The sequence below is a fragment of the Denticeps clupeoides genome, chromosome 19 (assembly GCF_900700375.1).
Source record: "Denticeps clupeoides chromosome 19, fDenClu1.1, whole genome shotgun sequence".
In the NCBI taxonomy this organism is placed as follows: Eukaryota; Metazoa; Chordata; class Actinopteri; order Clupeiformes; family Denticipitidae; genus Denticeps; species Denticeps clupeoides.
In genome coordinates this window covers 2,095,853-2,123,544 of record NC_041725.1, presented here as the reverse complement: position 1 = coordinate 2,123,544, position 27,692 = coordinate 2,095,853, and the positions used below count along the sequence as shown (strand labels likewise).

General features: G+C 44.4%; 3 protein-coding genes across 7 annotated transcripts in view; 1 reads left to right on the top strand and 2 right to left on the bottom strand.

Annotated features, from left to right (window-relative positions):
- Positions 1–117: 117 nt before the first annotated feature.
- On the bottom strand, positions 118–14,917 carry irs1 (insulin receptor substrate 1). Its single transcript, XM_028961134.1, has 2 exons — positions 11,128–14,917; positions 118–2,238 (listed from the first exon to the last, which is right to left on the bottom strand). Exons 1-2 carry the CDS (start codon positions 14,309–14,311, stop codon positions 2,234–2,236), a joined length of 3,189 nt encoding a protein of 1,062 aa, XP_028816967.1. The 5' UTR covers positions 14,312–14,917; the 3' UTR covers positions 118–2,233.
- On the top strand, positions 11,077–25,496 carry rhbdd1 (rhomboid domain containing 1). 3 transcript variants are annotated; one of them, XM_028961136.1, is made up of 7 exons: positions 11,077–11,233; positions 19,698–20,133; positions 22,168–22,300; positions 22,650–22,738; positions 23,309–23,356; positions 23,445–23,603; positions 24,520–25,496. In XM_028961136.1, the coding sequence occupies exons 2-7, from the start codon at positions 19,698–19,700 to the stop codon at positions 24,612–24,614; spliced, it is 960 nt and encodes a 319-aa protein (XP_028816969.1). In that variant the 5' UTR covers positions 11,077–11,233; the 3' UTR covers positions 24,615–25,496. The 3 variants fall into 3 exon arrangements, with proteins under 3 accessions (XP_028816969.1, XP_028816971.1, XP_028816968.1); XM_028961138.1 differs by lacking the exon at positions 11,077–11,233 and adding an exon at positions 14,797–14,857; XM_028961135.1 differs by lacking the exon at positions 11,077–11,233 and adding an exon at positions 17,516–18,218.
- col4a4 (collagen, type IV, alpha 4) overlaps positions 24,938–27,692 on the bottom strand; it is a 70,855-nt gene continuing 68,100 nt past the window's right edge. For all 3 annotated transcript variants that reach the window (XM_028961132.1, XM_028961131.1, XM_028961133.1), the window contains one exon: positions 24,938–27,033. In XM_028961132.1, the coding sequence (XP_028816965.1) occupies positions 26,776–27,033 (258 nt within the window). In that variant the 3' untranslated portion in view covers positions 24,938–26,775. The remainder of the gene's footprint in view (positions 27,034–27,692) is intronic.

Sequence of the window (27,692 nt, the reverse complement as noted above, 5' to 3'; positions counted from 1 at the left end):
GTTGGACGGTACCCAAACACAAAAAAAACCCCTACCAAATTGCTCTTCAATTTGACACACACATACACACTTCCCATAGTCACCGATTAGCCAATAAGAACACAGGGATGGCGTCTGTGAAAAGTTAATAATTTCAAATTTATTACAGAGAAAAGAAGTTGAATGAGCACAGAGGAGTGGGGCACTGCCACGCCCATTAACAGTCCTTTACCAACTGCATATGAAAGGGGGGGTTGTTCCCAATGTCCTTTGCAGCATTCAGAGAAGACAGTCTCTAAATGCATAAAGTTATTTTACATGCTAGTCACCCCCAACAGAACAGTTCAGGCAGCAAGAAAAATACAAAAAGCAGTCTCAGTTAAAAAAAAACACAAAAAAACAAACACACCAACAATGTCTATATTTAATAATTTACAGATTGTTCATCAAATGTATTCAGCAGCAGTGTGACATTTCGTGACCTCATCAAAATGTATTTTTGTCGTACGTTTTTTGCAATGACCTCTTTGGCAGGTCAATTTTTTTTGTTTTTACTTCTTTTTAATGCAAAAAATAAAGTAAAAAAAATATCATCAAGTTGCATGCAACATTTTCTTTAAACTGGCTTCTATGCCGGGATTGCAGTGCCGTGTGTACCATTTCATATCGGTATGTTTCAGTTGCCATGACAACGTAAACATTGTGTTGAGTCTCCGCACCATAGGTATAGTGAAATGGCTAGGCTTTTTTACTCGTGTTCTCAAGATCTGTTCTTCACCGTACATAGACATGTCACCAGCTCCTATGGCTATTTTTTTAAATCAGCTGAACAAAAATTCATTTAAAAAAAACAAAACAGCGGGAAGTGGCGTGAGGAAATTGTGTGTCTGTGTTTATATATATTTGCAGCAATGGTTTCATATTTTGAATTGTGTCATGTGCTAAAGACACTATAACGGCCAGCTATCACCAGAGATCATCAGAGTGTACCATGACTCAACTATTAAGGAATACACACCGTACCAAAAACTGATTCCAGAAAAACCATGTATGTCATACCCAAGTGTTAGAGTGACTGTTACTCCCACTGTATTCTTGAGCAGCAAACACATGTTAATATTGCAACAGGAAGGCAAACGGAACCTGTATGAAAATGTAGTACAATTTTGACCAATGTCAGTGACCATTACAATGACAATGGTGGTCTTTATGAAATGTGGTGTTCAAACGTCCACTGCCAGCCGTTTGTATTTCATTTTCTTGCAGAAAAGCACTGCTTCAAACAGCATTCAGCTTTATGTCTGCATTACAGTTACTGACACATAGTTTCTTAATGATGAAGCCAATAGCATTTTGTAATTGAGTAATCTTCTGTTCCATGTCTACACTATTTTCAAGTGGCGTGATCTAAAAATCTGAATCTGATCAGATCTCCAGGACCAAGATAGACATTGTGAGAGACTGACTAGAGGAACTGGATGGTATGTAGAAGTTTTGACAGGCCTTCATGCTTTAGAACCTTCTGTTAGGTAGAATAGGTAAGGTGGTTAAGGCATCACAGTGCTAACAGGTAGAGGATATTTGTGTGTGTGTGTGTGTGTGTGTGTGTGTGTGTGTGTGTGGTGGTGTTTAACCAGAGATGGGAATCCTGAGGTGAAACCGGATGAATGCTTAACTAGAGCAGGGCAATAAGGCCAGACCTGAAATGCATTCCCCCCACACCAGAAAATCTAAATAAGACTTTAGAATCACACACAATGCAATCCATAATTTGTTTAATTTACAATTACCTGAGGAGACCCAGGCAGCTCATGAGCTGATGCAGTGACTTGGTCAGGCAGGGATCAGATGGCCCATCAATTTATTGCCCAGCTCTAGCTGTCACCCAAGTTAGCAGTACTGTAACCTTCACTGCTACATTTGACACTGCTAACAAACCCACAGAGACACACACAGTCATAAAGCTCTGCTGTGTGCGCGCAAGCCTTGTTGCATCACTGGGAATCCTCCAATGCTCAATGGAAGCAGGAGCCCAGGGTCAATCTGAGCTCCATGATATTGCAAGGTCCCGCCGGTGTTTGTGAAAGAGTTTTGCTGAAGTTCCAGTGAGGAGTGTTCTGTGCTGAGGTCCGGGTTATTGCTCGGTGAATTCTGCCCTGCTGAAGTTTGTGCGTATGTAGTTTCACACGTCCAGTTTATCGCAACGGAACTGGTGCTGGGTGAGGCAGACAGCACACCGGCAAATCCACTCCATTCACTCTGGGGGAGAGAGAAAGAAGAGTAAATACATGTCTTTCCCTCCACAGATAATACACACTCATGTGTGTGTGTGTATGTGTATATATGTGTGTTATATATAACACACACACATTTCCACTCACATTAAGCTCATGTTACCACCAGAAAACACAAACTAGTACACAAACACAGTCATCAGACAGACGCTCTCTTTCAACAACATTTATTTCCTAAAGTTTATTTTGCAAACAAGTTACCAGTAGGTGCAGCAGATTCTCAGACAACAAACAAGACACAGCATTCATGATATGCACGCTCTTAAGGCAATTAGTGAAAGTGAAAAAAAATATGGAAGCGGCCCCGTAATCAGAAGGTTGCCGGTTCGAATCCCGATCCGCCAAGGTGCCTCTGAGGAGCCACTGAGCAAAGCACCGTCCCCACACACTGCTCCCCGGGTGCCTTTCATGGCTGCCCTCAAGGTGATGGGTCAAATGCAGAGGACAAATTTCACTGTGTGCACCATGTGCTGTGCATCACATGTGACAATCACTTTACTTTAAACTTTAAATGGTCATCAATTATATGTCCATTATGATGCCACTGGTCCATCCCTGAAGCTTTAGCTGTTATGGTGGTGGTGGCTGTGAGGACCCTGTAGTTTGTTTCATGGTATGTCCTTGTTTAGCAGTTGTCAGGAACCAGGATTTATTTGCTGGTATCTTCACTGGGGTCTGCCAGTAGTCTGTGTGCTTGATTCCGTGTCTCGGAGAAAACAAACAGAAGCAGCGGCAGATGACGACTGATCCTGAAATATGTGGTGATAGTAGTATATTGGTGCAGTGGCCTGGTACCCTAACTAGGACAGTCTAACTAGGGTGAATTTAACAATGTCTGTGTTTGACTAGGTGACTGTGTAATTAAGTGGACTTAGTAATTGACACTGTGTCCGGGACTGTAACAGAAGGCCAGAGTAAACAGGTAGTGTTTTCAGTTTTAAACACTGAGATTGTGTCTGAGTCTCTGGGAGGCTTTTCTTTGTGGAGGACATAATTTAGATTCCATATGTTGCTTGATTTTTATTATTTTGAACAGCATTTCAGCTGGGGTGATGTTATTCAGATCATCTATATTTTAAATAGATGAAGCAGATCAGGCTACTGCAATCCTTGTCCTATATCTTGTACCATCAGTCATCTCATTACTACATTGCTGCATTAATCCAGCAGTTACTGTATTCAGAACAATAACCTTTTAGTTACACATACAATCCGATAAACCTGGTTTATGTTGAAAAGCTTATTTTACACTTCATGGAGAAAATGTGGTGACGTGACTGTCCAGAGCTCAGGGTTGGCACACAGTGTTCCATCTCTCATCTCACTGGACATTTTTCTGACAGCTGCTTTCTTGGAATCCAGGTCAGGTGCATCATGGGTAGGAAGCGTGTGACCGTTGTGTTGCCACAGTTAGTACAAACAGGTACATTCTGAGCTGTTGCTAATGTCATACATATTATCTATACACTACGTATAAATTATACAATTTGAACTACGCTTAATACAAAATCCAAAAGCCATTTGTGAGATTATTGTTAATACTTATGGCTGCAGTGTTTTAATGAAGTACAGTTATTCTTCATAATATCTTCAGAGTAGACCTGTTCATATCTTGACAGAGCTAAGAGATTATGATAATCAATAATGGAGGTGGAAAGGTATCATTACACTGCACCATGTTCAGTTGCAGAGGCACAAATGTTCCCATTTCAGTGACAAAAAATGGGAGACCCATCATCGTGTGCTGAGAGACTGAACGAGCCCCAGCATGGTGCAACACAGAAGCAGGAAACTGGGCCTCGGCATGCCGCTGCAAGGGGAACCCAACTGGAAAAGCGAAGGTCCAAAGTACTCCCTCCCGCTCAACGAAACCTCAGCTAAATATACTACTGCAGGGGCAGTGGTTGCGCGCATGCAAACACACACACACAGCACGCTGCCGATGAAAGAGTACAGCAGTGCACAACACGTCAACAACTTCTAAAGATCAGAAATGTTTCAATCTTGCAGCTTAACTAACCAAACCAGAATGTTTACTGTAAAGAACAGAATATAAAAAGATCCCAATAGAAATCTTACAGACTTGATTAATAAGCAATCCCATGTGCTACTCTGAAATCATAATACAAATCACACATGCTCAAAACCACTAATGAAACATTAAAAATGGTGTGTGTATGTGTTCATTCTTTCATGTATGCAAATCCCTTTCAAAACCTGGGATCACAAGTTCATTTGCAAGAAAAGGACTACAGTATAGACAGACTGTGCGCGGGCACACAGACGGGACCTGAGCATGGCATTACTGTGGCATTACTGTGCAAACGTACTCCTTATAAGGACATGTGAGTGGGATGTTACTTAATCCTCCATTGCCTCAAAGAACTAACGTCATGCACGCCACCAATGACAAGCAGGCTAGGCGAAGGGGGACACTTTTAGAACACACACGCAGATAACATTACGGTCACACTCTTGATGTGTGTGAGATTCTCTCCAACCAACGTCAGAAGGTAGGTCATATTCATAAACCATGGAGCAGAGCTCCTTTACTATAACACACACACACACAATTGGTTGTAAGTATTCGTGAGCACCAAACAACTGTGTAATAAGAGTATCAATCCAAACTATTTCCAATCATAACCATGCTTCTAAACCTCATCTTAGCAACATAAATAAAATCTCGAATAAATAGATAAACACCAATAAGCAATAACATTATAGTCACTTGCCAAAAAAAGCCTAAATCTTTTGTTGCACTAGACCTTGAAAGTAAAAGTGTGAGGTGGTGATTCCATGTATTGGACTTGTTTTTTCAGAACGTCTCACAGATGTGAGATCTAGACACCAAGTAAACACCTTGAACTTGCTGTGTTCCTCAAACCATTCTTCAGCTATTTTTGCAGTGTGGCAGGGCACCTTATCCTGTGTAACTAGGCCTGGGCAATCGATAGCACTGGTATTGATCCTTAAAATCAATTAGCACTGCTATAGAGCAGTGAAATCAACACGCTCATATGTATATGTTCATATATATCCTTGGTGATATTGTATTGATAAAGGGCACATCAAATATTGATATTATTGCATGCTAATTTAGTCCACCGGGTGGTGCTGTCGATCGTCTACCAACGTAAATGGTCATGGAAATAACGAAAACACACTGAATGAGAATGTGTGTCAAAACTTTTGGAATGTACTGTGTATATATATAGTTACACATTTTTATGTATGTTTTTTTCTTGGCCTGTAGTGTCAAAGTGTACGGATTACAATCCTTAGTATCAGTATCACGTTTGAAATTCCAGTATGTGACTTTCTCCCTCGTTCCATGGTTTGCGCTGTCATGTGCGCGATGTCCTCGCTACTGCTTCATTTTGTTTGCCTCTTCTGGTTTCCTAGATATTTTACAAAATTTGCAGGCATCAGGGAGCCGATATAAATATGCAGCAGACTTGGGATGTCTCGCCGCCACATTTGTCTATTATTAAATGTATATAAAATATGCTAATATCTGCCATTATCTTAGTAAAAGTCAAAAATGCCCAAAACTGATCATGGAGATCATGCTGAATTTTATCACGACCATTGTTCATGATTGTATAAGCGCCCAGCCCTATGTGTACCTTAGCCCTATGCTACACTCAGACAAGACAAAAGTTTAACTTCACAATTCCAAAAGGTACACTTAACATCACCAAAGTAACACAATTCCAAAGCATGATGCTGCCACCACCATGCTTTACTGTGGGTAATTTCTTCAGATGGTTTAGATGGAGGGATTAAGAACAGATGGAGGGGAATTATGAGCAGTTTCAAATACCTGAATTTCACCTTTCAACATGACAATGACCCAAAGCATACACCCAAATCAGCACAGAAAAGTTTTGGGACCACAACCAGAGCCCAGAAAGATTTGGAAATGCTTTTGCAAGAAAGAGTGGGCAAACATTACAGCATCCAATTTTCAACAAATTATTAGTGCACACTTATGTTTTCTAATAACAGATATATTCGTAATTCAGTTGCCTTGTTATATTTCACATTACATTATTTTTATAGTCAACCAGAAAAAACATCCCAACTTCTAATATCAAAACACCATATATAAAGCACACATTATCTGGTCCACATACACAATAAGATGAAAATAGTCCATATGAGGTATACAGAGATGTTGTTTTCCCATTTTTATGTTGGTCCCCATTTTTACTAATTATTCATCTCAGGTTTTAGTATCTCTTTCAAGACATGTGGCCCACATTAAGACATAAATCCACATGATACACACCACATCTGAAGTGTAGATAAAACACAAGCTCATCTGTCCCAGTCCCACAAGCAATGAGAAAATCTGCGTTTTTGCAAACAGGCTGCCAGCGTAAAACAATTAGCCACAGGAGAAGCACTGGAAAACATGATGGAGCTGAGGAGGTATCATGACGCCACCTTATTCTGACAAGAAAATAATAGGGCACCTTTTTAGGGTCCTGAGAAAACAAAGTGCTTGTATCACTGCTCCTTTGATGTGGGAGGGAACGAGTGGCCCAAATACCATTCCATGTACTCTCCCACACACACCAGATGTTCTGTCTACTTCAGCAAGTTCAGACACTCACACACACACACTCTTTTACTCCTCCCTTCTCAGACCCTCATCAACAGAGGCTGTAAAATCCCCTGCATGCAGCACTCTCTCTCTCTCTCACACACACACACACACACAGAAGAGGCTTTTCCAAACAAGATGGTTAGATATGAATGAGTGTTGTATTACCTCTGTATGACGAGAAGACAACAGAGGTGCACACACACACACACACACACACACACACACACGGACACACAATGAGCTGACAGAACGCTGAAGAAAGAAAAACAAAGAACCTCCACCTGACACACAAACACACGCTTGAGGCATGAGCATGCCTGAGCAGATGCACTTTCAGAAACTTTCCACTGAGATCACAGCTCTCTCTCCATCACTTAACACAAACATGGACAGAAGCATTCATAGAAATGAAGACACAAACACACACACTTCTTATACCCAAAACATATTTTGCATTATATTCATTATAAATCACTAGAAAATCAGAACAGTCCACAAAAGTACAAAATCCAAATGATAGCCCAATGGACCAGACCTTACTGTAATTCACTCGACTTTCCCCAAATATTCCACACATACAAAATAATACTCTACTGATGAATAAAACAGTACCAGCGGTGTAGTAACATGGATTAAAGACAATAGCTGAACCAAATGCTCAAAAAGTAGGCGTGGTTGCTGTTTTTCTGTTGGTTGCAAGTTTATGAGGTCAAAGTTCAACAATATTTGTCTGTAGAGGCTGCTCTGTCGGGTGCAGCGAAAGACGCACTTCATGTGCGCATCCCATAGAAAACAATGGGAGTCACAGCTCCCGTGCTGAATGAGTTCGGTCTGTGAAGGTCTCTGTCATGGCAATGGAAAAACTTCCATGTGCCAGTGTTCTCCTCACTTTTCATCCATCATCCATCAGTCCAATTGGTTGGAACAGATCACTAGAACCTACAGCAACCCCCCCCACGCCTTTCATGGCCTCCCCGCCCTTTTTTCTTAATTTGCACACTCCTTTCAATGCCTCCATCCATTCACACCTCCCCTCTCCAAAGCTGGATAAAGATGAAGCAGAACGCAGGACACACAGACAACTTTTGTTGGACAAAGAAAGAGAAGTGGCACCAGTCTGACTGCACATCCCTGTGTGTGTGTGTTGGGGGTGGAGAAGAAGGACCACCAAATAGCGTGACCTCATAATGGCCAGCAATCTGAAGGGGCCGCCCACCTATAAACCCAGTCACCCTACCACTCCAGCCATTGGCCAATCACATCATAGCGCCCAGTCACCCCTGGTGCCTCAGCCACTGGCCTCCTAACCCACTACAACACGCCACAACAGCACCACAGCGACCAACACAAGCGTGAAGACAGGCAGCTATGGAGACCACACAGGAGCTCGGCAGGGGCGGGACATGGGCCAACGGCAGCCAATGAGATGCAGAAAACCGAAGTGAACCACCAGAAAACAAAAGGTCTTACATTTCCGAAGCAAACACAATCACATAATGTTAATAATAATAATTAATCTAAAATAATCTCACAAAGTGAAATTTTAATAATAGGGGACCTTTTAAAGTTTAAAAGTCTAGATCCCTTCAAAGGGTATGGCTGGTTACGTTGGTTAATCTCTACCTGCTAAGCTTGGCCAACAAGTGTTCCTAAAATGTAAATGTGTCACTAGATTGATAATAAAACTAGAAAAAAGTTTTTAAAGAGTCATTCATTTTGCAAATGTTATGGAGTCAAAATATTACCTGATTACAGGGAAGACTTAATCATTAAGACTGAGAACACCAGATCCTTACATCATGTGTAACACACACACACACACACACACAATTTGAGTGTACATAGGCCTACTGCCTCCGGCTGAAGGTTCAGCTCCATTAAGCGTTCAAGCATTTATCACAAAACATTGACAGGAGTTTACACACACACACACACACACACACACACACACACACACACACATCCACACACATCCACACACACCCACTTCAGGAATCCATTTCAACCTTCAAGCAAACAATACCATGTCAATTCCCTCACTACACGTCCTACAAAAAGTGGATTTAAACATGGCTTGATCTGCTATGGACCCAGGTGTTTTCCTGTAATACATGGCGTTACACCAGGTGGCCCAGATAGAGTTCAAGATCTCCGTCCGAACCCGAAGGGTTTTTACACTGGCTTGTAAGGGCCAATAATCTCCATGATGCCCCCAGCTGCCACCAAACTCCTGTTTTAAGTGGTTACCTGTACAAAGGGATACACTTGTTTATTTCTCCTTACCAAACCGTTTTAGCACTTCAAAATTAAAAACCTGTGGCGGCGTTCACTAGTATAGGAGATCAGTCCTTGATTTTCTGCGTCACTGATTGTGTAAATATGAAGATGGTTTATGTTTTCATGTGTGATATGTATGCATATGGTGCTGGTCCGGGCCGTCTGTCAAATATTAAAAAAAAAAAAAAAAAAAAACGTCTAGGATCACAAACTGTTCTCAGTGGTCATAATGGAAACATTTGGAGATATCACTATTCCAAACTGACACATAAGTGAGATTATATATGGTTTCTAACAAAATCATAGATTCACCAATTTTAAACAGCACCTGAGTAATATGAAAACAGTAACTCGGGGTTACAATAAATCCAGTCAAATTTGATATCAGTATACATCCCATACACGTTCCTTTTTCCCCCTAAAGCATCCAGTATAAGCAAACTACAGTAGGCTGAACATCTGCAATGTGTAGGAAACACTGGTGTAAAGAAGTAAGAATGCCCCTGCCAACACACACACTGACTGTTCCTGCATTCTCTCACTCTCTTGTCTAGAGTGATTACCATTTAGCACATTGTATGAATAGCGCATTGTGCTGGAACATGAATTGTTAGTAGGACACCTCCCTGTCCTACTAACTCAGACAGACCACACCTCCATGTATTCCTGATCGCAATACTAAACGCATCCACATTTGTATCGTATGAATAATTTGATGCTGGTCTGAAGAGAAGAACACCACAAAGGAGGTTATGTAGGTTTATTTTCCAGGCTTTTTTACTGGACCGGATTGAGAATATGACATTGTTTGGGGCTGGTGGCGTGTTGTGGGGTGTGGAGGATATTGTTTGGGGTGTTGAGGGCACCAGCTGTGGGTTTGGCTGCTTGCTTGGAGCTCCCAGGCCAACACAGACAGGTGTTGTAATAATGACTCTGATGATGTGAATAAGCATATACACACTCAAACAGAAAGCAGAAAAGCAGAAACTGAAAAGAAAAAACACAGAACAGCCGGTTTAGGCTCTTCCCTCTCCTTTCATTCATATTTACTGCAGGGCTCAAACCCGCCTCCTACTCCTGAAGCAAGAAACTCTTTCAGGTCTGGTTCCGGAAGGCTCCACGCACCATTACATTACATTTACAGCATTTACCAGACGCCCTTATACAGAGCGACTTACAATCAGTAGTTACAGGGACAGTCGCCCCAGAGCAATTTAGGGTTAAGTGTCTTGCTCAGGGACACAATGGTAGTAAGTGGGATTTGAACCTGGGTCTTCTGGTTCATAGGCGAGTGTATTACCCCTAGGCTGCTACCACCCAATCACCAGAGAACCATTTTGAACCTGGGCCTGATTTGTAACAACTACACCGCATCCCACAAGGACACAAGAACATCGTGATACAAACAAAAAAAATTATATTTGAATAATAATATGACAACAAATGGAAAAGGTTCCGGGTTTTGCTTTAAATTGGGATTCTTGTCACACTACCTAAAGAGTAGCTTCAACTGAGGTGAATTTTTAATATAAGCCCTGAACTGATAAAAAACAGAAATTGAGAAAAGAACCCCAGTACTGAAACAAAGTACACCATTTCTATCAGGCATTTACAACACAAGCACAGAAGTGGTTGGACCTTTGAAGTGGCAGCGCAACTGAGTAATGTGGGAGTAATTAGGAGTACTGACTGCAGAGTCCGGCATCTATACACATGCAGCCAAAGATGGGGAGAAAAAAAAAAGAAAAAAAGTCACTTTACTGAGGACACGTCCTCCTCGTATATAACCAATCTCCCGCTCTCTATCTTTAAAAAAAAAAACTAGACAACTGGGTCTCACACAGACACAAACATGACTCGGTGTGCGTTCAGACAATACCCACATCTGATACGGTTTAGTGACTCACTTACCAAGACGGGCGCACACACACACACACACACAATACAACTCGGACAGTTTACCTTCGCGGTTCTCCTGCGGCACGCGGAAGTTAATGCTGGCATACACGTCTTCAGAAGTTGCTCCCATCCCACTGGGCACGCTCCAACCAGCCAAGTCCAGGTCAAGGTAGTTAAGTCCTTTCCGGGTATGAGCGGTCGGGACGGGTGCTGGTGGGGTGGGCAGGGAAACTGACTGGGTTGCGGGCCTGAACCGCACGTTCTCAAAGGACGCGGAGCTATGGCGCTTCACCTCATCTGCTGCCGGGCACGCGGACGCAGCCGCTGGGCACGCCGCGCCCTTGGTGGACACGGACGCGAATGTTTCCGAGCTGTGGCGTCGGCGGCCCTGAGGGTCGGCTCTGATCACTTTAGCGCCTGGATTCCGGATGGAGGCCGCTGAAGAGGCGACAAGTGTGAATGCGCTAATCCCTGACAGAGAACCCATCAAAACGGCACCAAAGTCCGGCCCTTCTGAACCGCCCGAGACACAGCCGGAAGAAGTTGGAGCCTCCGACAGGGCGGAGATGTTTGGGCGAGACGCAGGCGACCGAGAGAGTGGTGCGCAGGTTGAGCCAAACTGCATGCTCAGGTAGTCATGCCGGAGTCCCTCGCATGACGGCACCACTGAGGAGACCAGAGCTGGATTTGGAGTGACCACTGGACGCTTGGGAGGTTTTCCCAGACCGAGCTGCATGTTCATGTATTCTGAGGACGAGGAGGGAACGTTGGCCCTGTTGTTGGACATTAGCGATGCCAGACTGGAGGAGACTGCCTTGTCGGTGAACTCAATGTTGACGTACTCGCCTGGGCTCTTGGGTTCTGGGGGGAAGGGGCTCTCGCGCATGCGAGGCAGGGTACTGGCTTTGCCGATGTCAAGGGACAGGCGCACGGGCCGCGTCGGCCCGACTTCCCCCTCAGAGGCCGGTGTAGATCGAAACGTTGGCTGAAGGATGTTGTTCTGACTCCCGTTGCCTCCAAGGCTGTCACTGCTGGCAGAAGAAGAGGAGGACTCGGCGTATGGATTTCCACTTGCACCTAGTGACAGCCGTAATGGGCTTTGGTCATGCTGCTGCCTCCTGTGGGCGTGTTTGAAGGAGCGTGGCAGGGAGAAATAGGCGTACATGGGAGCCCTGTGCAGGGGCTCGTCTAGAGGGTTGAAGAGGCAGTCAGGGGGCGTGCTGGTGTTGGAGCAGCTAGCTGGAGACATGTTCATGTAGTCACTACAACGAGGCTCCTTTCCATCACCACTCTGGCCTGAAAGTTTGGCATTTGCACTGTTTGTCCAGATCTTCCCATAGCTGCTTCTGGCAGAACCATCCGGTGAACAGCTTCCACTTGGTGACATCATCATGTAGCCATTGGAGTCGACGTTTCGGCAGGAAAGATGTAGCGGGTTGATTATCTGCTGTGGCAGAGAAATACTCTTGGGGCTCATGGGCATGTAGTCTCCGTTGTCAAGCCCAGGGTTTTTACTGACCTTTGCTGTGGTTAATGAGGTCACAGGGGCCACACCAGCAGACATGGGCATGTAGCCATCGTCTTTCTGGCCTACGGCCCCATCGGCAACCTGGCCTTCCACCGCAGGCCCATCCTGGACCTCTTCAGGGAACAAACTGGCGAATGTGGAATGGGTCGAGGAAGACAAGGACGGCACAGAGCGATTACAGGCGCAGGCAGGTATCATGACCGTGTACTCGTCCAGCGAAGCGGCTGAAGACTGCGACGGTGTCTTCTGGTGGCAGACAATTGGTGGTGACACCCCCGATGAGTGAGTCCGTTTTCTGAAGCATTTTTCAGCGTCTGGTTCATCCAAAAGCAACGTTGGTCTATCGTGAGGGTTGCTGCTGTTCCCATCATCCCCAGCAGGCTTCGCCATGGTGATGTAATTGTTGAGCTCTTCCTCCTGGGCCGGGGGGGTGTGCCCAAGCGAGTCTGGGGTCACACTGTGAAAAGAGCTGCGGAAATCGCAGGGGCTGGAGCCATACTCATCAGAGGAGATGAAGCCACCGTCGCTTGGCGATCCAGAGATGGAGGTGCTAGATCGGCGTGGGAACAGACCTTCTGAGGTGGAGCCATGGCCACTGGTGCAACTGGAGGAGAGGCTGACTGGGCTGATGGCCGAGGGGGAACAGGAAGACGGCATGGGGATGGACCGGCTGTGGTTGAGCGGGGGGTGGAGTCGGACAGAACCTCCGGCGCGGTGTCGGCGCAGCTGCGTCCTGGCGCCGGAGCCCGGGCTGCCATCCACCGAGGCTGGGCGCGACATGGTGCCCTCTCCATCGCTGGAGGCCCGCACTCGGAACGAGTGACTGTGCCGCCCGGCACCGGCGGGCGAGGTGGCCGTGACGCTCTCCGCCCGCGAGCGCCGGCCCAGTCCGACCTGACTCGGGGGCAAGTTGGTGTGGTGGTGCCTGCGCACCGGCACAGAAATCGGGTTGGAGCAGTTGGAGGACGACTGGCTTTTGCTTCGCGGCCTGAACTCCTCGCTCATGGCCTTCATGGCTTCCAGGATGGTCTCGTGCATGTTCTGCGCCACCACAGAGTCCTCCACTTGCATCCAGAACTCCCCGGGTCCGGTCACCGCAGATCTGCCCACCTCAATAAAAAAGAAGTTCTCGGAGTGACCGCACCGCCGGACGTTCATCAGCTGCAGGACCACGGCAGCGGCGTCCGAGTTCAGCTTCACGAAGCTGATGGTTTTGTTCGTCAGGCACAGTCGGTAAATCCCAATTAGGTTCTTTGCCTGGCCCAGTCCCTTCGCTTTTAAAATAACCTGCCAGACCTCCTTGAAGGCCGGTCCTGGCGAGACCTCGCTGTAGTCGTCCTCGCCCGCCGCAGCGGCGGGGTGGACCTTCCCCCGGTTGTGGAGGTCCACCAGGGCCCGGTACCAGGCCTCCTGCTCCTGCTCGCTGTCGGCCGCCACGGCGAAGTACTCGTCCCTGGTGTACAGCGCCAGCAGGAACTTGTTCTTGGAGTCGGCGCGCTTGTTGATGTTGAAGCAGCTCTCCAGGGGGATGGACCTCCTGGGCGCCACGGACCTGTGTCGCCACTTCTTCTCGTTCTCGTAGTACTCCAGGCGGGACGGGCCACCGGCGCCGGCCAGCCGCAGGACGAAGAACCTCTTGTGCATGCTTTTGGGCTTCCTTAAATAGCCCACCTTCCTCACGTCCGAGAAACTGCCGTGCTCCGCAGTCGGGCTCGCCATCTCGGGAAAAAAATTAGACTAAATTATACGCAGATCAAAAAGTTAAACGTGGCTTCTTTTCATCTGATCCCGAAACGAAGACAGATGGGGCGGCCGGTGTCCAGCTCTCCCATTGACACAACGTTGTAGATAGTTCCTTTTATTCCACCGCTTGTTCTCATCACACTGGCTAATTTTGCTTCGGATATAAAATTAGCCTGGTGGCTAACAGCGCCGGCGGATCTTTTTTAGCAGCATCTTGCATTTGCACCCGGAACCCAAGTGAACAGTAAACGTGCCGGTACTCTCTGGACCTGGACATGGGTGGAGTAGTAACGACTCTGACGGGACGTGGAAAAACTTCAGTCCGGCGTCCCGAAAGCCCCGTCGAACCAGGCGCAGCCGCCGCACGGAGCCATTTAGCCTGCGGCGGAAAAAGTGCAAACAACAAAAAAGGCGGCGGCAAATCAATGCATCCGACTCCACGTTGTCGGTAATAAGTCCGCAGAAGTGGGCGGGAGTCCGGACCCGGCGCGGCTCGCTGGTTCTGGCCCCGACATCCAAAAGGTTTGTAGATCCAAACAAGGAGTCGAGTCTGTGTTTGAACGTGTGAAGAGCCGATTCCAGCTTGCCAGAAAGAAGCCTCCGTGCGTGAACCTTTCGGCCGTCCAATCACAGCACGCCGGCTCAGGTATCTCGCCTATCAGTCGCCGAACGGTCATTTGATTGGTCATATCCAGCGCCAGTCACTCTGAAGACCAATGAGGAAACGGTTAAACGTAGTCGCGAGTGTGACACAAATAAATATCAACACGGCGTTCTAAGCCACTAAACTACGATCATTTTAAGCCAGTAAATCCACTTTAGGAGGTGTTACTACATTTGAAACAATTAGGAGTCCTTCACGTAACCAGTTCTGTGAACACTTTATTCTCGCTACGAATAAATATTCATTTGCTTTCCCTCCTGTTGGTCACACCTGCGTGAAAATCAAATTATCTCCCTTGAGAGTTTATCGCTCACCGATGGCTTAGATGATGGCGTAGATAACATTGCATTTGCCCCGAAAAGCAAATCGACCTCCACTAGGCTTGAAAGGTCAGGTGGGTTCGAGGTTATGAGAGCCGCGCCGCTACCTTTCTGGCGCGGTGATTATTAGTTGAGGAACGCTGCCGCCTGTCGTCTGGAATTGCGCGTTCGCAAACTGCATAAAAAAGTCGTAACGCGCACCAAGGTATCCCCAGTCTGCGGCCAGGGCTTTAAAGCAGTAAAACACAACAAAGACGTTCCGGTTGTAGTCGAATAATCGAGTCCAATCTTTGCGGCAAATACATATTACACGGGTGTCAATAAAGTTGCTAAATGAAGGCATATTAAAGCTCCTTAGTAAGGCTTTATAAAACCAGCCACAGGTGATGTAACGGTCCCTGTTTGTGATTGTGTGCGTCTCCCTCCATGCTCTCCAGGGATTTCAAGTAAACTTCAGATGTGCAGACATAATCCCCCCAGCGGCTTAAAGGGTGAGATTGGGTAAGAGAGAGTACAGATCCTCCCGACGCCTATTGCTATTGACGTCACCGACAACTGGGTTCAGAGAGTGCAGTTTGCCTCCCAAACACAGACACAGGCTCCATCTCCCTCTCTCTCACACACACCAGCCACCCCACTTTTTAAGCGCATCTATCACTCCTTTTATCTTATCTCATAGACAGAAGAACTAAGAGCAATCTCCAGGATTCTTTTCCCTGGTGAGCATTTTAATCCCCCCAGCTATCTCTGTGGCAACCCAAAACAAAACACAGACACAGAATCTCGTCTCCTTGAATCATCAGCACCACAAGAGCTCATGATCCTGAGCCTTCCGCTCCTCTCCCTTTTTACAAACTTGACTACAAACACCGACACATCCCTGGCCCTCAACAAAACAGAGAGCATAGAGGGAAAAAACACTGGTCTGTTGCTGATTTATTCTATAGCTATCTACATTTCAAGAAAATGACTTAGAAGGTATTAACCGCAATCTGAAAGTAGTTTATGAAAATAAATAAATAAATAAACATGAAATGTGTCTTTACACTCTTTCAATCCAAAAAGTAACTGAAATGTAATTGTAGACTACACATTTACCTTACTTTACTTTACTTTACTTTACTTTACTTTACTTTATTTGGCAGACGCTTTTATCCAAAGCGACTTACAATGGGAAGACACCAGCAATTCTCGTTCGATTTCTATAGAATATCAAGTATACAAACTAAGAGCCCTGATAAGGCTTAGACTTGTCATTGAAGAAAATGCTCGGAGAGTGTTGGGTGCTAGACTAAGAAAAATTATAATGTATTTATACATTTTGTATTTGTTTGTTAAATGTGTATGCATGTGTATGTGTTAAATTTGTCTGTAATCTTTTTGGAATAAGAGGGTTTTCACCTTCTTCTTAAAAGTGGTGATAGTCTCGGCTAGTCGTGTGGAGGAGGGCAGGTTGTTCCACCAGCCAGGGACAACAACGGAGAACAGACATGATTGGAATCGGAGACCCCGTGAAGAAGGAATTTTTAGTCTCCTTTCGTTTGCCGATCTGAGAGAGCGTGTAGGAGTGTATCTAGGTAGTAGTGTGTTGATGTAGGAGGGCGCAGTTCCATTTACAGCCCTGTAGGCAAGCATCAAGGATTTGAACTCAATGCGAGCAGCTACCGGGAGCCAGTGGAGGGAGGTAAGGAGAGGTGTAACATGGGTGTATTTTGGCTGATTGAAGATGAGGCGGGCTGCCATATTTTGGACCATCTGGAGTGGTTTTATGGTGACTGCAGAGGCTCCAGCCAGGAGAGAGTTACAGTAGTCGAGTTTGGAGATGACCATTGCCTGGACGAGGAGCTGCGTAGCCTGTTGTGAGAGAAAAGGCAGAATCTTGCGAATGTTGTAGAGAGTGAACCTGCAGGATCTGGAGATCGCAGCAACATGATGGTTCAAACTCAGTTTGTTATCTATCCAAACCCCAAGGCTTTTTGCAGATGCTGTGGGTGTTAACAATAGCGATCCAATTTGAATTGAAAGGTTTTGCTGAGGAGAATTGTTGCCCGGAAAGATCAGAATCTCGGTGTTGGATAGGTTGAGTTGGAGGTGTCGCTCAGACATCCATGCCGATATGTCTGAGAGGCAGGCCGAAATTTTTGTTGCTATAGTAGCATAGTAGCATCTATAGTAGCATCTTCTTACTTTTGCTTGTGACCTTTTTTGGCCTCATGCAGACAAATGTTTTCTCTTATTTATTTCTTGTTCTCTAATGTTATTTACCTATTTTATTTTATTTTAATAAAATAAAACAGAAACAAAACGAACATGAAAACATTACTGAGACATGCCATGTAATGTAACATAACATTGAATTAGAAAGCGCAATACAAAATTAAATAGTGTTGTATTAAGAAAATAATAGCTAGTTAAAACGTTTAAAATAGTATGATTTTTATCGTTCACTATTACCACCACAACTGAGCTGAGCTCCAGACAACCAAAAACTGCAGAAAAGAACGTCACGCAAATAACGTCTGACGTCACACAAAATGGCGGCGCCCACAGATGTACACGCTATAATAACAGAAGTCCACGTTAAAGCGGCTTTAAAGAAATCCAGCGGTGTTTCCCCAGCCCGTGGCCGGTACTGTCATATATTAAAGCCCGTGCTGCGTGTATATTGATGTCCCAACAGGTCGACGCGGTTATTCGGTAGCTGGGTCGCGGTAAACAATCTCCGAAACTCCTGCAGTCGAAAAAAAGGGGGCTTGGTTGTCACGTGACTGCGGGAGACTTTCAGTTTCTCTTCCGGCGACTGGTCCTCCGAACTGATGAAAGCGTGTGAAACTCATGAATGGTCCTGTCCTCCAGCGCTACACCCGGTCAGACGCTCCCTTCTCACTTCACATTATTGGTATGTATTTGCTGTGCTGTAAATTACGTGTAAAGTTTCATAAGACTTTACTTTACTTTAGTTTAGTTTACTTTACTTTACTTATGCTTTTATCCAAAGCGACTTACAAGAGGAAGACGAAAGCAATTCTCATTCGGTTTCTATAGATTTGAGTTACAAAACGAAGACCCCTGATAAGGTCTAACTTGTCAGGAAAAGAACATGCCAGGGAATTGTTGAGTGCTAGACGATTTTTTTTATGTGTGTGTGCATGTGCGTGTCTTAGTGTTAGACTCGTCTGAAATACTTTTAAACAACTGGGTTTTCAACTGTTTATTAAAGGTGGTAGTACTCTCGGCTAGTCGAATGGAGCAGGGCAAGTTGTTCCACCAGCCAGGGACAACAAAGGAGAATATTGTTAGGCATTACTGCTATTAGTAATCTACTGTACTACAGTGTCTGGACTTACACACACTCTTTCAGTGCCCCGAGTGACACTAGTGGGCTCGACCTGGCTTTCTGGAATCAGTTATGTTTGTTGGTGTCAAGATGGTAGTAGCCCACAAGGGTGCTGTTACAACTGCTGACAGTAAGCAGCTTTACATTGTCACACAATGGTAGTAGGCGGGGTTTGAACCTGTGTGTTACCCACTAGGCTACAAGCAGCCTTTGGATCAAAGTGAAAAGATGTAATCTAATGAGTATTTTCTTATGAGTGTTTTGTTAACTGGTGTGACACTCACAGCCCCACTAAATTATTAAGACAGTCTGCATAAGGTTACTTTCATGCATGAAAATCGTGCACAAGGTTCCTGAGTGGATCTCTCTCTACTGCGGTACTTACATTTATGCATCACTGTACCATGATTCTCTCTCTTGCTGTGGGCACAAATGTTGGTCCTTTAACATCAAGCTGGAGCGCAGACTGGGCGGGGCCTGGCTTGCAGACCTACTTTGTGTCTTCCCCCTGCTCACTGGATCTTTGTATCTGCTGCCGGAGGCGCTCCTCTCACAGCTTTGGCACACCCCACATCCCTACAGCTGGGGCTTTTGGGAAGTCACAGTGGCATTATTTACAATGAGCCATGTGTAAGACACGCATTGGATCAGTCAGACCCACTGCTAGACACGGGCTAACCCTTGTGGGAGGCATTCCTTCGGACAAAGGCCCCAGTTCTTCCGACCAGCATTCCCGAAGAGCATCCCAGCGTCCCACATGCATCCTGAACTGCAGTGTATTATGTTTTCGTAATATTCTCAATTCTAAAAATGATACCATCTCATTACTGAAACATCAGCGTTGAAAAAAAACATTGTTCTTACCTGTGTACAAACTCAGTACTCTTCTGTCCACTATTGTGTGTGTCTTCCTATGTTGTTTAATGGCTTTTAATCTTGTTTTAGCACCTTTTTAAAAAAAGTATCCGTTTGAGTTGTGTGTCTTTGACTGCATTATTTTTTTTCGAAAGTGATGTTCTCTATACATTTTTGATGTTTCAGATGATGCAACGCAGGCACAGAGGGTCTAATCTTGGCCTCATCCTCCTGGCCTCTCAGATTTTCCAGATAGGCCTGGACAACATCCCACCCGTAACCTTGGCAACTCTGGGCGTGAATGTCTACCTGTTTCTGTTCCCGGCCGCGCCCCTCCTGAGTGCCTGTGTGAGTGTCCAGACAGCCTACTGGCACAGGGACTGGCGCAGACTGATCCTGTCACCCTTCCATCATGTCGACGACTGGCACCTGTACTTTAACATGGCATCGCTGCTCTGGAAGGGCATCAAGCTGGAGCGGAGACTGGGCGGGGCCTGGTTTGCATACCTGCTCTCTGTCTTCTCCCTGCTCACTGGATCGATGTATCTGTTGCTGGAGGCGGTGCTTACAGAGGTCACAGGCGATGGCAGCTACAGCATGCAGTGTGCCGTGGGCTTCTCTGGTGAGAGGAGTGTGCGCTTCTCTGTGTGTTTGGATAAATGTTTTGTAGTAGTTGCAGAGAAAAATACAGTTTACAGTGTTGTCTATACATGAAATGCAAATGTATTGTCTGTTACAACAATACTGATGGTCTAGATATGAACTGGTTGTTTGTATTGTTGCTAAAAAGCAATATTCAGCCAGCGGTCAGACTGCTAACTGATGCTTGCCTTCCACGGCCTGAGTTTTGTGCCACTATAATAAATTTAGTGCATGGGGAGTATTGGCCAATATACACTGCTCAAAAAAAGGAAACACAAAAATAAGACATCCTAAATCTGTATGAATCAAATACATTTACGGCATTTGGCAGACGCCCTTATCCAGAGCGACTTACAACGTGCTTTCAAGTTACCATCGATGAAGTGATCAATTCCGGTTCACTAGGACCCCCAACTATGAATACATCTATTTTATTCACTCTGTTGTAGATTCTGTACACAAAGTTCGACAACAAGAAAATTACAATTTAATCTAAATATTCTTTAAAGAGGAAGGTCTTGAGCTGTCGTTTGAAGGTGCTCAGTGACTGAGCGGTTCTGACCTTGAGGGGAAGTTCATTCCACCACCGAGGGGCCAAGACGGAGAAGAGTCTAGATGAATGTTTTCCTTTTACCTTCAGAGAACCTCAGCAGGCCACTCTCATTAAATACTTTGTTTTTTACATAGTTGAATGTGCTGACAACAAAAACTCAACCCATGGAGGTCTGGATTTGAAGTCACAGTCTGATCCAACTTGGATGTAATGTCCTTGCACCTTTGTGGCCTGCTGAGGTTCTTTTGCAGGCTCTGGCAGTGCTCCTCCGGTTCCTCCTTGCACAAAGGTGGAGGGTTGCTGCTGGGTTGTTGCCCTCCTACGTCCTCCTCCACTCCACGTCTCCTGATGTACTGGCCTGTCTCCTGGCATTTCCATCACACTACACTGACAGACACAGCAAAACTTCTTGTCACAGCTCACATTGATGTGCCATCCTGGATGAGCTGCACTACCTGAGCCACTTGTGTTGCTTGTAAACTTGTCTCATGCAACTGGGGCAGTGGTGGCCTAGCGGTTAAGCAAGCGGCCCTGTAATCAGAAGGTTGCCTGTTCTAATCCATTTACCGCAGATATCAGACTTATCCAGAGCGACTTACAATCAGTAGTTACAGGGACAGTCCCCCTGGAGCAATTTAGGGTTAAGTGTCTTGCTCAGGGACACAATGGTACTAAGTGGGATTTGAACCTGGGTCTTCCGGTTCATAGGCGAGTGTGTTAACCACTAGGCTACTATCACCCGGTTCGAATCCCGATCTGCCAAGGTGCCACTGAGGTGCCACTGAGCAAAGCACCGTCCCCACACACTGCTCCCTGGGTGCCTGTCATGGCTGCCCACTGCAGGATAAATGCAGAGGACAAATTCCACTGTGTGCACCGTGTGCTGTGCTGCTGTGTATCACATGTGACAATCACTGTGACAAGCACCGCCAGCGTTCAAAAGTCAGCCAGAAAGCATAGGAACACCTTTATTGGGGATGTCTTGGTAATTGGCAATAATTTCCACTTGTTGTCTATTCCATTTGCATAACAGCATGTGAAAATGTCAGTGTTGTTTCCTAAGTGGACAGTTTGTGATTGACTTGGAGTTACATTGTGTTGTTATGGTGTTCCCTTTATTTTTTGAGCAGTGTATTATCCTACAGCATGTGTACAGGATTTACAGCTCTCCTTATCTGTATCATGGAGAGGAGAAACTAACTCCCCATTTGTGTGTAACAATTTCTGACAGATTTTTGATGCTGTTATTTTTGAAAAAGTATAAATTGACAGACCACACACATCTATCACAAACCTGACCACATTCCCCACCAAACCAATGCAGATAGTGCTTTAAAGAATTGTAATCGGTGATCTAGTTAATTCTCCCACTTACTTACGCAAGATGAGAAATACTCTCTACCGTGGTACTAGATTTATTTCCAATATGTGTAATAATCCCTGTGTTTTCTTGTTCTCCAGGGGTGTTATTTGGCCTTAAAGTAGTAAATAATTACTACCACCCTGGAGGAGTCACCCATGTCATGGGCTTTCTTGTTTCCAACCGCTATGCATGCTGGGTAGAGCTAGTGCTAATCCACATCATGTCACCAGGGTGAGTTGAAGCAGAAACTTCGGAAACAAAGAGGACAAAACAGTGTGTGCGTGTGTGTGTGTGTGTGTGTGTGTGTGAGAGAGAGAGAGAGAGAGAGAGAGAGAGAGAGGAAGAACCATGGACAAAATTGTATTTCATAGGGCACCACTCCTTTTGCTCTGTTATTATGTGTGTGTGTGTGTGTGTGTGTGTGTGCGTGCACATGTGTGTGTTTGTTCATGCAGGTGCTCATATTCATAATTACAGCTGACATCATCAGGAACTTTGTGTGCGTGTGAGAAGTTTGAAACTGAAAATTACAGTCTGTGCTTTAAGCAAGCACACACGTTTTCCTCTGCATTTGTTGTAGGACGTCATTTGTGGGACACCTGGCAGGAATCCTGGTGGGACTACTGTACACAGCTGGGCCTCTGAAGAAAGTCATGAAGACATGTGCAGGTGTCTATTGTACACTGTGTGTATGTTGGACAGAAACTGTGATAAAAAAGCATGGTTTATTTGATGTTTGTGTGTGTGTGTGTGTGTGTTAGGGCTGCATGATTACACGTATTACAATAACTGAGATCAACTATAACAACATTTTTAATTTCAAAGTGAAACATACGAACTACTTATAGAAACTTGAAATACCCAGTGCTTTCAAAGTACATTATTTTACTAAATTAATCACAAAAAGTCTTTGCATCACTGAAAATGTTAAAAAATAAATAAGAAAGATTTTTTTCTTAAAAGACGTGTACATTTGATGAAAGATGTACTACATACAGGAACTTCTGAAAAGTAACTGCTGGATATAAATGGCATATTTTAGGTCCAGATACAAATTTGTGGTGTTGCTTCAGCAACTTGACTGCATATTTGTACTCCTCTTCAGTCCATCTGAAGCTGAAATATTGCTACACAACAAAAGTAAAAACACAAGCAGCCAGTCTTGGTTTGATATGTCATGCAGCCCTAGTGTGTGTGTACAGACATGATTAAGTTGTAATTATGGGCTTTCTTTCCTAGATTTTGTGACATCCAGTCGACCTTCCCATGTGTACTACAACTCCTCGGGTGTGTATGTGTGTGTTTTGCAAGGCACCAGCTCTGTGTTCTGTTTGCATGTTGGTGACTGTGTGTATCTCTGTGTGGGATGTTCTAGGGCCCAGTGGGAGGTACAACCCGCACTATTACCCTTCGAGTGATGGGCAGCCTCACACCGGTCCATACCCACAGCCTCTCTACCAACACCCGTACACCGCAGGGATGTCTGATGCGGAGCAGTATGATGCCGCTGTTAGGGCCAGCCTGAATGACAGAGGTGAGCACACGCACCTACCACTTCATAAGGTATACCTTCTGCACTGCTGTGTGCATGGATACAAGAGGAGTTTCCATTTTCATCTATTTAAGAAAACCACTCTCCAACGAGCAGTGATACTGACATCCATGACCCCAGCACTACTTCTATTTATTTGGCCTAAGGTTGTCAGCAAATTAAAATCTACAGGAACTTTGTGAAAATATTAGTTGTATATTAGAAACAGAGAAATACATCGGCATACACATTTCATACATTTGTATGTTTAAGACACACATATGCACAAAACAACAGTTCGTAACTGTCTGTGGAAGCAACGTCAGCACGCCAGGAGAGATCAAAAACAATTCACTATCAATACTTCCAAACTGTAGAGCAAAGTCTTCCCAGTGGAGCAGAGGCTGCTGTAACTAGAGGAATTAAATGCTCGTCAAGCACATATGAAAAGTATCTGTGGGGCAAAATAATAAATGCTGATAATAATAATAAATAATGATGCTGTGTTTCCATGTTTGAAATACCAAGATTGTGATGATCCGGATGATCCAGTATCCCAGTTTTTTCCCATCTGTAATAAAATGAGTGTTTTTCTATATCCTTGTTTGCATGAATTTATGTGCTGTATATGCCTTATTATGATTGGATTGTTGGAAAATATGATATTACATGTTAAGAAACAGTTCACTTCAGTCTATATTCAGTCTGTTTTTTTAATGCAAAATAGGCTTTTATTTTACATTGTCAGTGTAAATCTACCTCCAAGTTGATGTACAGGCTGGGAACGGGCTGCCACCTAGTGGCTGTCCTGGTGCATTAAATTAGCAAATTGGAGGCCAACCTTTCTCCTCATGTATTGCAGCAGGGCAAGGACAAGAGGCTGAAGGGTTTTTAACATGACTTTTTCTGTTTTCTAAAGGGGGCAGACAGACATATGGGTTCAGAGTCGCCTCCGACCCCAACTTAGAAGAAATTCGCCAGCGTCGACTACAGAGATTTGCTACAGAGCGTTAGGCCAGAGAAAGTACAACTGCGTGGAACAGCATGGAGGTGTTTGGCCATACCCAACACCAGGGAACAACCTGGGCTGGCAGTGGTTGCATTTAGTGTATCCACAACTGTTCTCAAATGAGCTTTTTCCTCTTGAGTCTTCACACAGCGATGGACTGACTGCTCACTTGACTCTGACAGTAGTGCTTGAAAATAACAGCACAAATGCAGCAGTCAGAAATTCAATGCATTTATTGATTCCTTTACACAGTCCACATATAAAGTTTTCTTCAGAATACTGATATGTGCTTAGAGAATTATGATTGTGTTAGTCAGTGTTACCCAATGAAAAAGGAGAAAGAGACAGAGTTTCCAACAACTGAAATAGTTTCTTGAAAGCACGTTGTAAGTCGCTCTGGATAAGGGCGTCTGCCAAATGCCGTAAATGTAAATGTAAATGTAAATGTTTCTTGGGGGGATAGAGGCAGCTCTGAGGCTTGATATAGGACAAATCACACGTCCACAAAAAAAAGAAAGAAGAATTAGAAATCAGGCCAAGGATGCTAGGAACATCTACACTCTTGCTGTATTCTATGCCACCTGAGCATAGATAATTATAAGCAGTGTCTCCTCACGTACGCTCCTACTCCGCACCCCTAATGTTAACTTCAGCTACATTTAAAAAGTTATACTGAGTCCATCCCTGCACAAAACAACACTGGTCAAAGCACTGGGGGGACTGGAAATAAATCAGATCAAACAGGAGCCTTTACGTTTTTAAAATGCTCCATCCAAGCCACTGGATATAAAGAGGCACATGACAACAGGGCAGGCATTACTATACCAAATACTGCGCAAAGATAGGTATGCTTAGTAGCTGTAAATTTGATAAACTGCTGCATTAAAGGTAAGTGTGTGTGTGTGTGTGTTCTTCCTCCTCATCCAGAGCCTGCTAATGATAATGGTGAGAGATTCATAGAAATTGTGGAGATGAAAGTCTCTACATACAACAATGGGGAAACTGTGCTTTCATATTTTGTTTTCCTCAAAATAGCACCAAAAATAATCTCTAGCTAAATAAATACTCTTAACATTTACAGTAAAAATATAAAGCATTCCTGTTTTTTGACAGTGCAAACATATTTACATACATTATAATATATAATTATGCCTAAAAACTTTGCAGAGTAGAGTAAAGGACACTGGATTGTGTTAATTGTACACTGAATAAGTGGCACATCTTGGGTATGTGGCCCACGCCTGTCTGTGTATTAGTACCATTTCATGGCTTAAGTTAAGAGGGGGGAGAGAGGCACACAACACAAACTCTCATTGTAACAAACCGCTAAAAACAAACACCAGCAAATGGACTGACGCTAAATGAAGAGGTTGTTTTACACACAGGCTGGTTTCCATACAATAAAAATAGGCTGTAATATAAGCACCACACTCAGGGGAAGGCATAAAATACACAGACAGCAGGCGAGTTGAAGGAATGGAGAAAGCAGGAGACCTATGGATGTGCACTGAACACAGGGGAGGTTTATCTAAATGATATCAGTGCATTAATTTGACTATCAACACAAACCGCGGTTAGTTATAAATGCTGTGCACTATTACGGTGAACTGTAACATCTGTTAATGTTTTTCATTACTCATACACAGCGTGGAATAAATGTTCAATAACTCAGGGAACACCCTATTATATTCTGGGCTTCCAGTGGGTCCTGTGTGATGGTTGCAGACAGAGGGCTATAAAGTGGCACCAGACCTGTAAATTAGCAGGGTCCACTGTTTCAGGTTTTTTTCCCCGGCCGATAAGCATTTGATGTTGTAAGAGGAGAATGGAAAACTCATGGAATACTTCACGACTTATTGTCAATCGACAGGAAAAATAAAAATGCTATTGATTCAGTGAATAGCAGTACAAGTTACAGACACTGAAGAATATTTAACAAATCTAAGTTTACAAAAGGTCAAAGGTTATTTGATCAAGTAAATATACCAGGCATTGTTGAATGAAAATACATAAAGGATCAAGTTCATAGTCTTTCTGCTGCATTTATGAAAAAGAAAACGCTGACAATTCAGCTTCTTTCATCTTTTCCCGCCATTGGAGCCAATGAAATCCATCTTTCCCTCGAATGGGACCAATCAGTGTGCATGTTCAGTGCGATGGACGTGGCTAATCCTTCATGCAGACTCTGCAGCGGCTGGTCATTTGTCTGTGCTCCTCCGCCGTTTTCAGTAAGGCTGACTTGGGGCTTGTCTCAAATTCATCACCACCCACACTAGTCAACCAGTAGCTGTAGATATTGGAGAAGTAGTGGCAGGTGCCCCTGGGTCCCTGGCACTCCACAATGGCCTGCGCTCGGAAGTTCGGAAGACAGCTGCCTGATGATGTCAGAGACTGACCTCCACCCTCATCACCAGTGCCTGTGTGCTGGGGTACACACACACACCAAGTTAAACATTTGATAAGTCGATTTGGCAGTGATATAAGTCTCACCAACAGACTGTTTTACACTGCTGTGTCTACATCTGTGTCCTTGTGATGCTAAACAGATTTTCTCCAATTTTTCTCCAAAATGTTACTGAACATTTCCTGATGGCTACAAGAGTGAAACATTAAAACTTTGCTGATGCAGGTTGCTAGTTCACACACAAACATGCCCAAATGCAGATCAACCAAAAGGTAGTCATTAATATGTTTACATGATTAAATGGATCAATTCATTCAGTAATCTTACACAAACCAGATTAATGAAAATGGATGTAGAGGTATGTTGATTCATATTTTAGTGTTGAGCAACAAACACTGGAGGCTCAACGGGTTTGCTTAGTCTGCTAGTCAACAAACACAAAGCAACATCTACAATTTCCAAGCTACACTTTTCAATGACCATAAAGTCCATTGTACACTGTGTTTTGAAAAGGTAGTTGGAACCATGATAATTCCTTCTTATGATCTGCTTCTGATGAGAGGCAAAAAAAAGAATTGGTTACACATCAGTTGTATGCATCTGGGATATTTCTAGAACCCAGATAAAAGATTCAAAAATTAATTCACCCTCTTAAATGCCGCTAACAGAAACCAAACAC

What these genes read in the sequence shown, in the direction of transcription:
- rhbdd1 (XM_028961135.1), top strand. Translation starts at nt 18,159, where the DNA reads ATGGTCCTGTCCTCCAGCGCTACACCCGGTCAGACGCTCCCTTCTCAC. An exon ending in ATCCACATCATGTCACCAGG is followed by an intron (nt 22,301 to 22,649) that starts GTGAGTTGAAGC and finishes CATTTGTTGTAG; the next exon opens with GACGTCATTTGTGGGACACC. An exon ending in GGCCAGCCTGAATGACAGAG is followed by an intron (nt 23,604 to 24,519) that starts GTGAGCACACGC and finishes TGTTTTCTAAAG; the next exon opens with GGGGCAGACAGACATATGGG.
- irs1 (XM_028961134.1), bottom strand. Translation starts at nt 14,311, where the DNA reads ATGGCGAGCCCGACTGCGGAGCACGGCAGTTTCTCGGACGTGAGGAAG.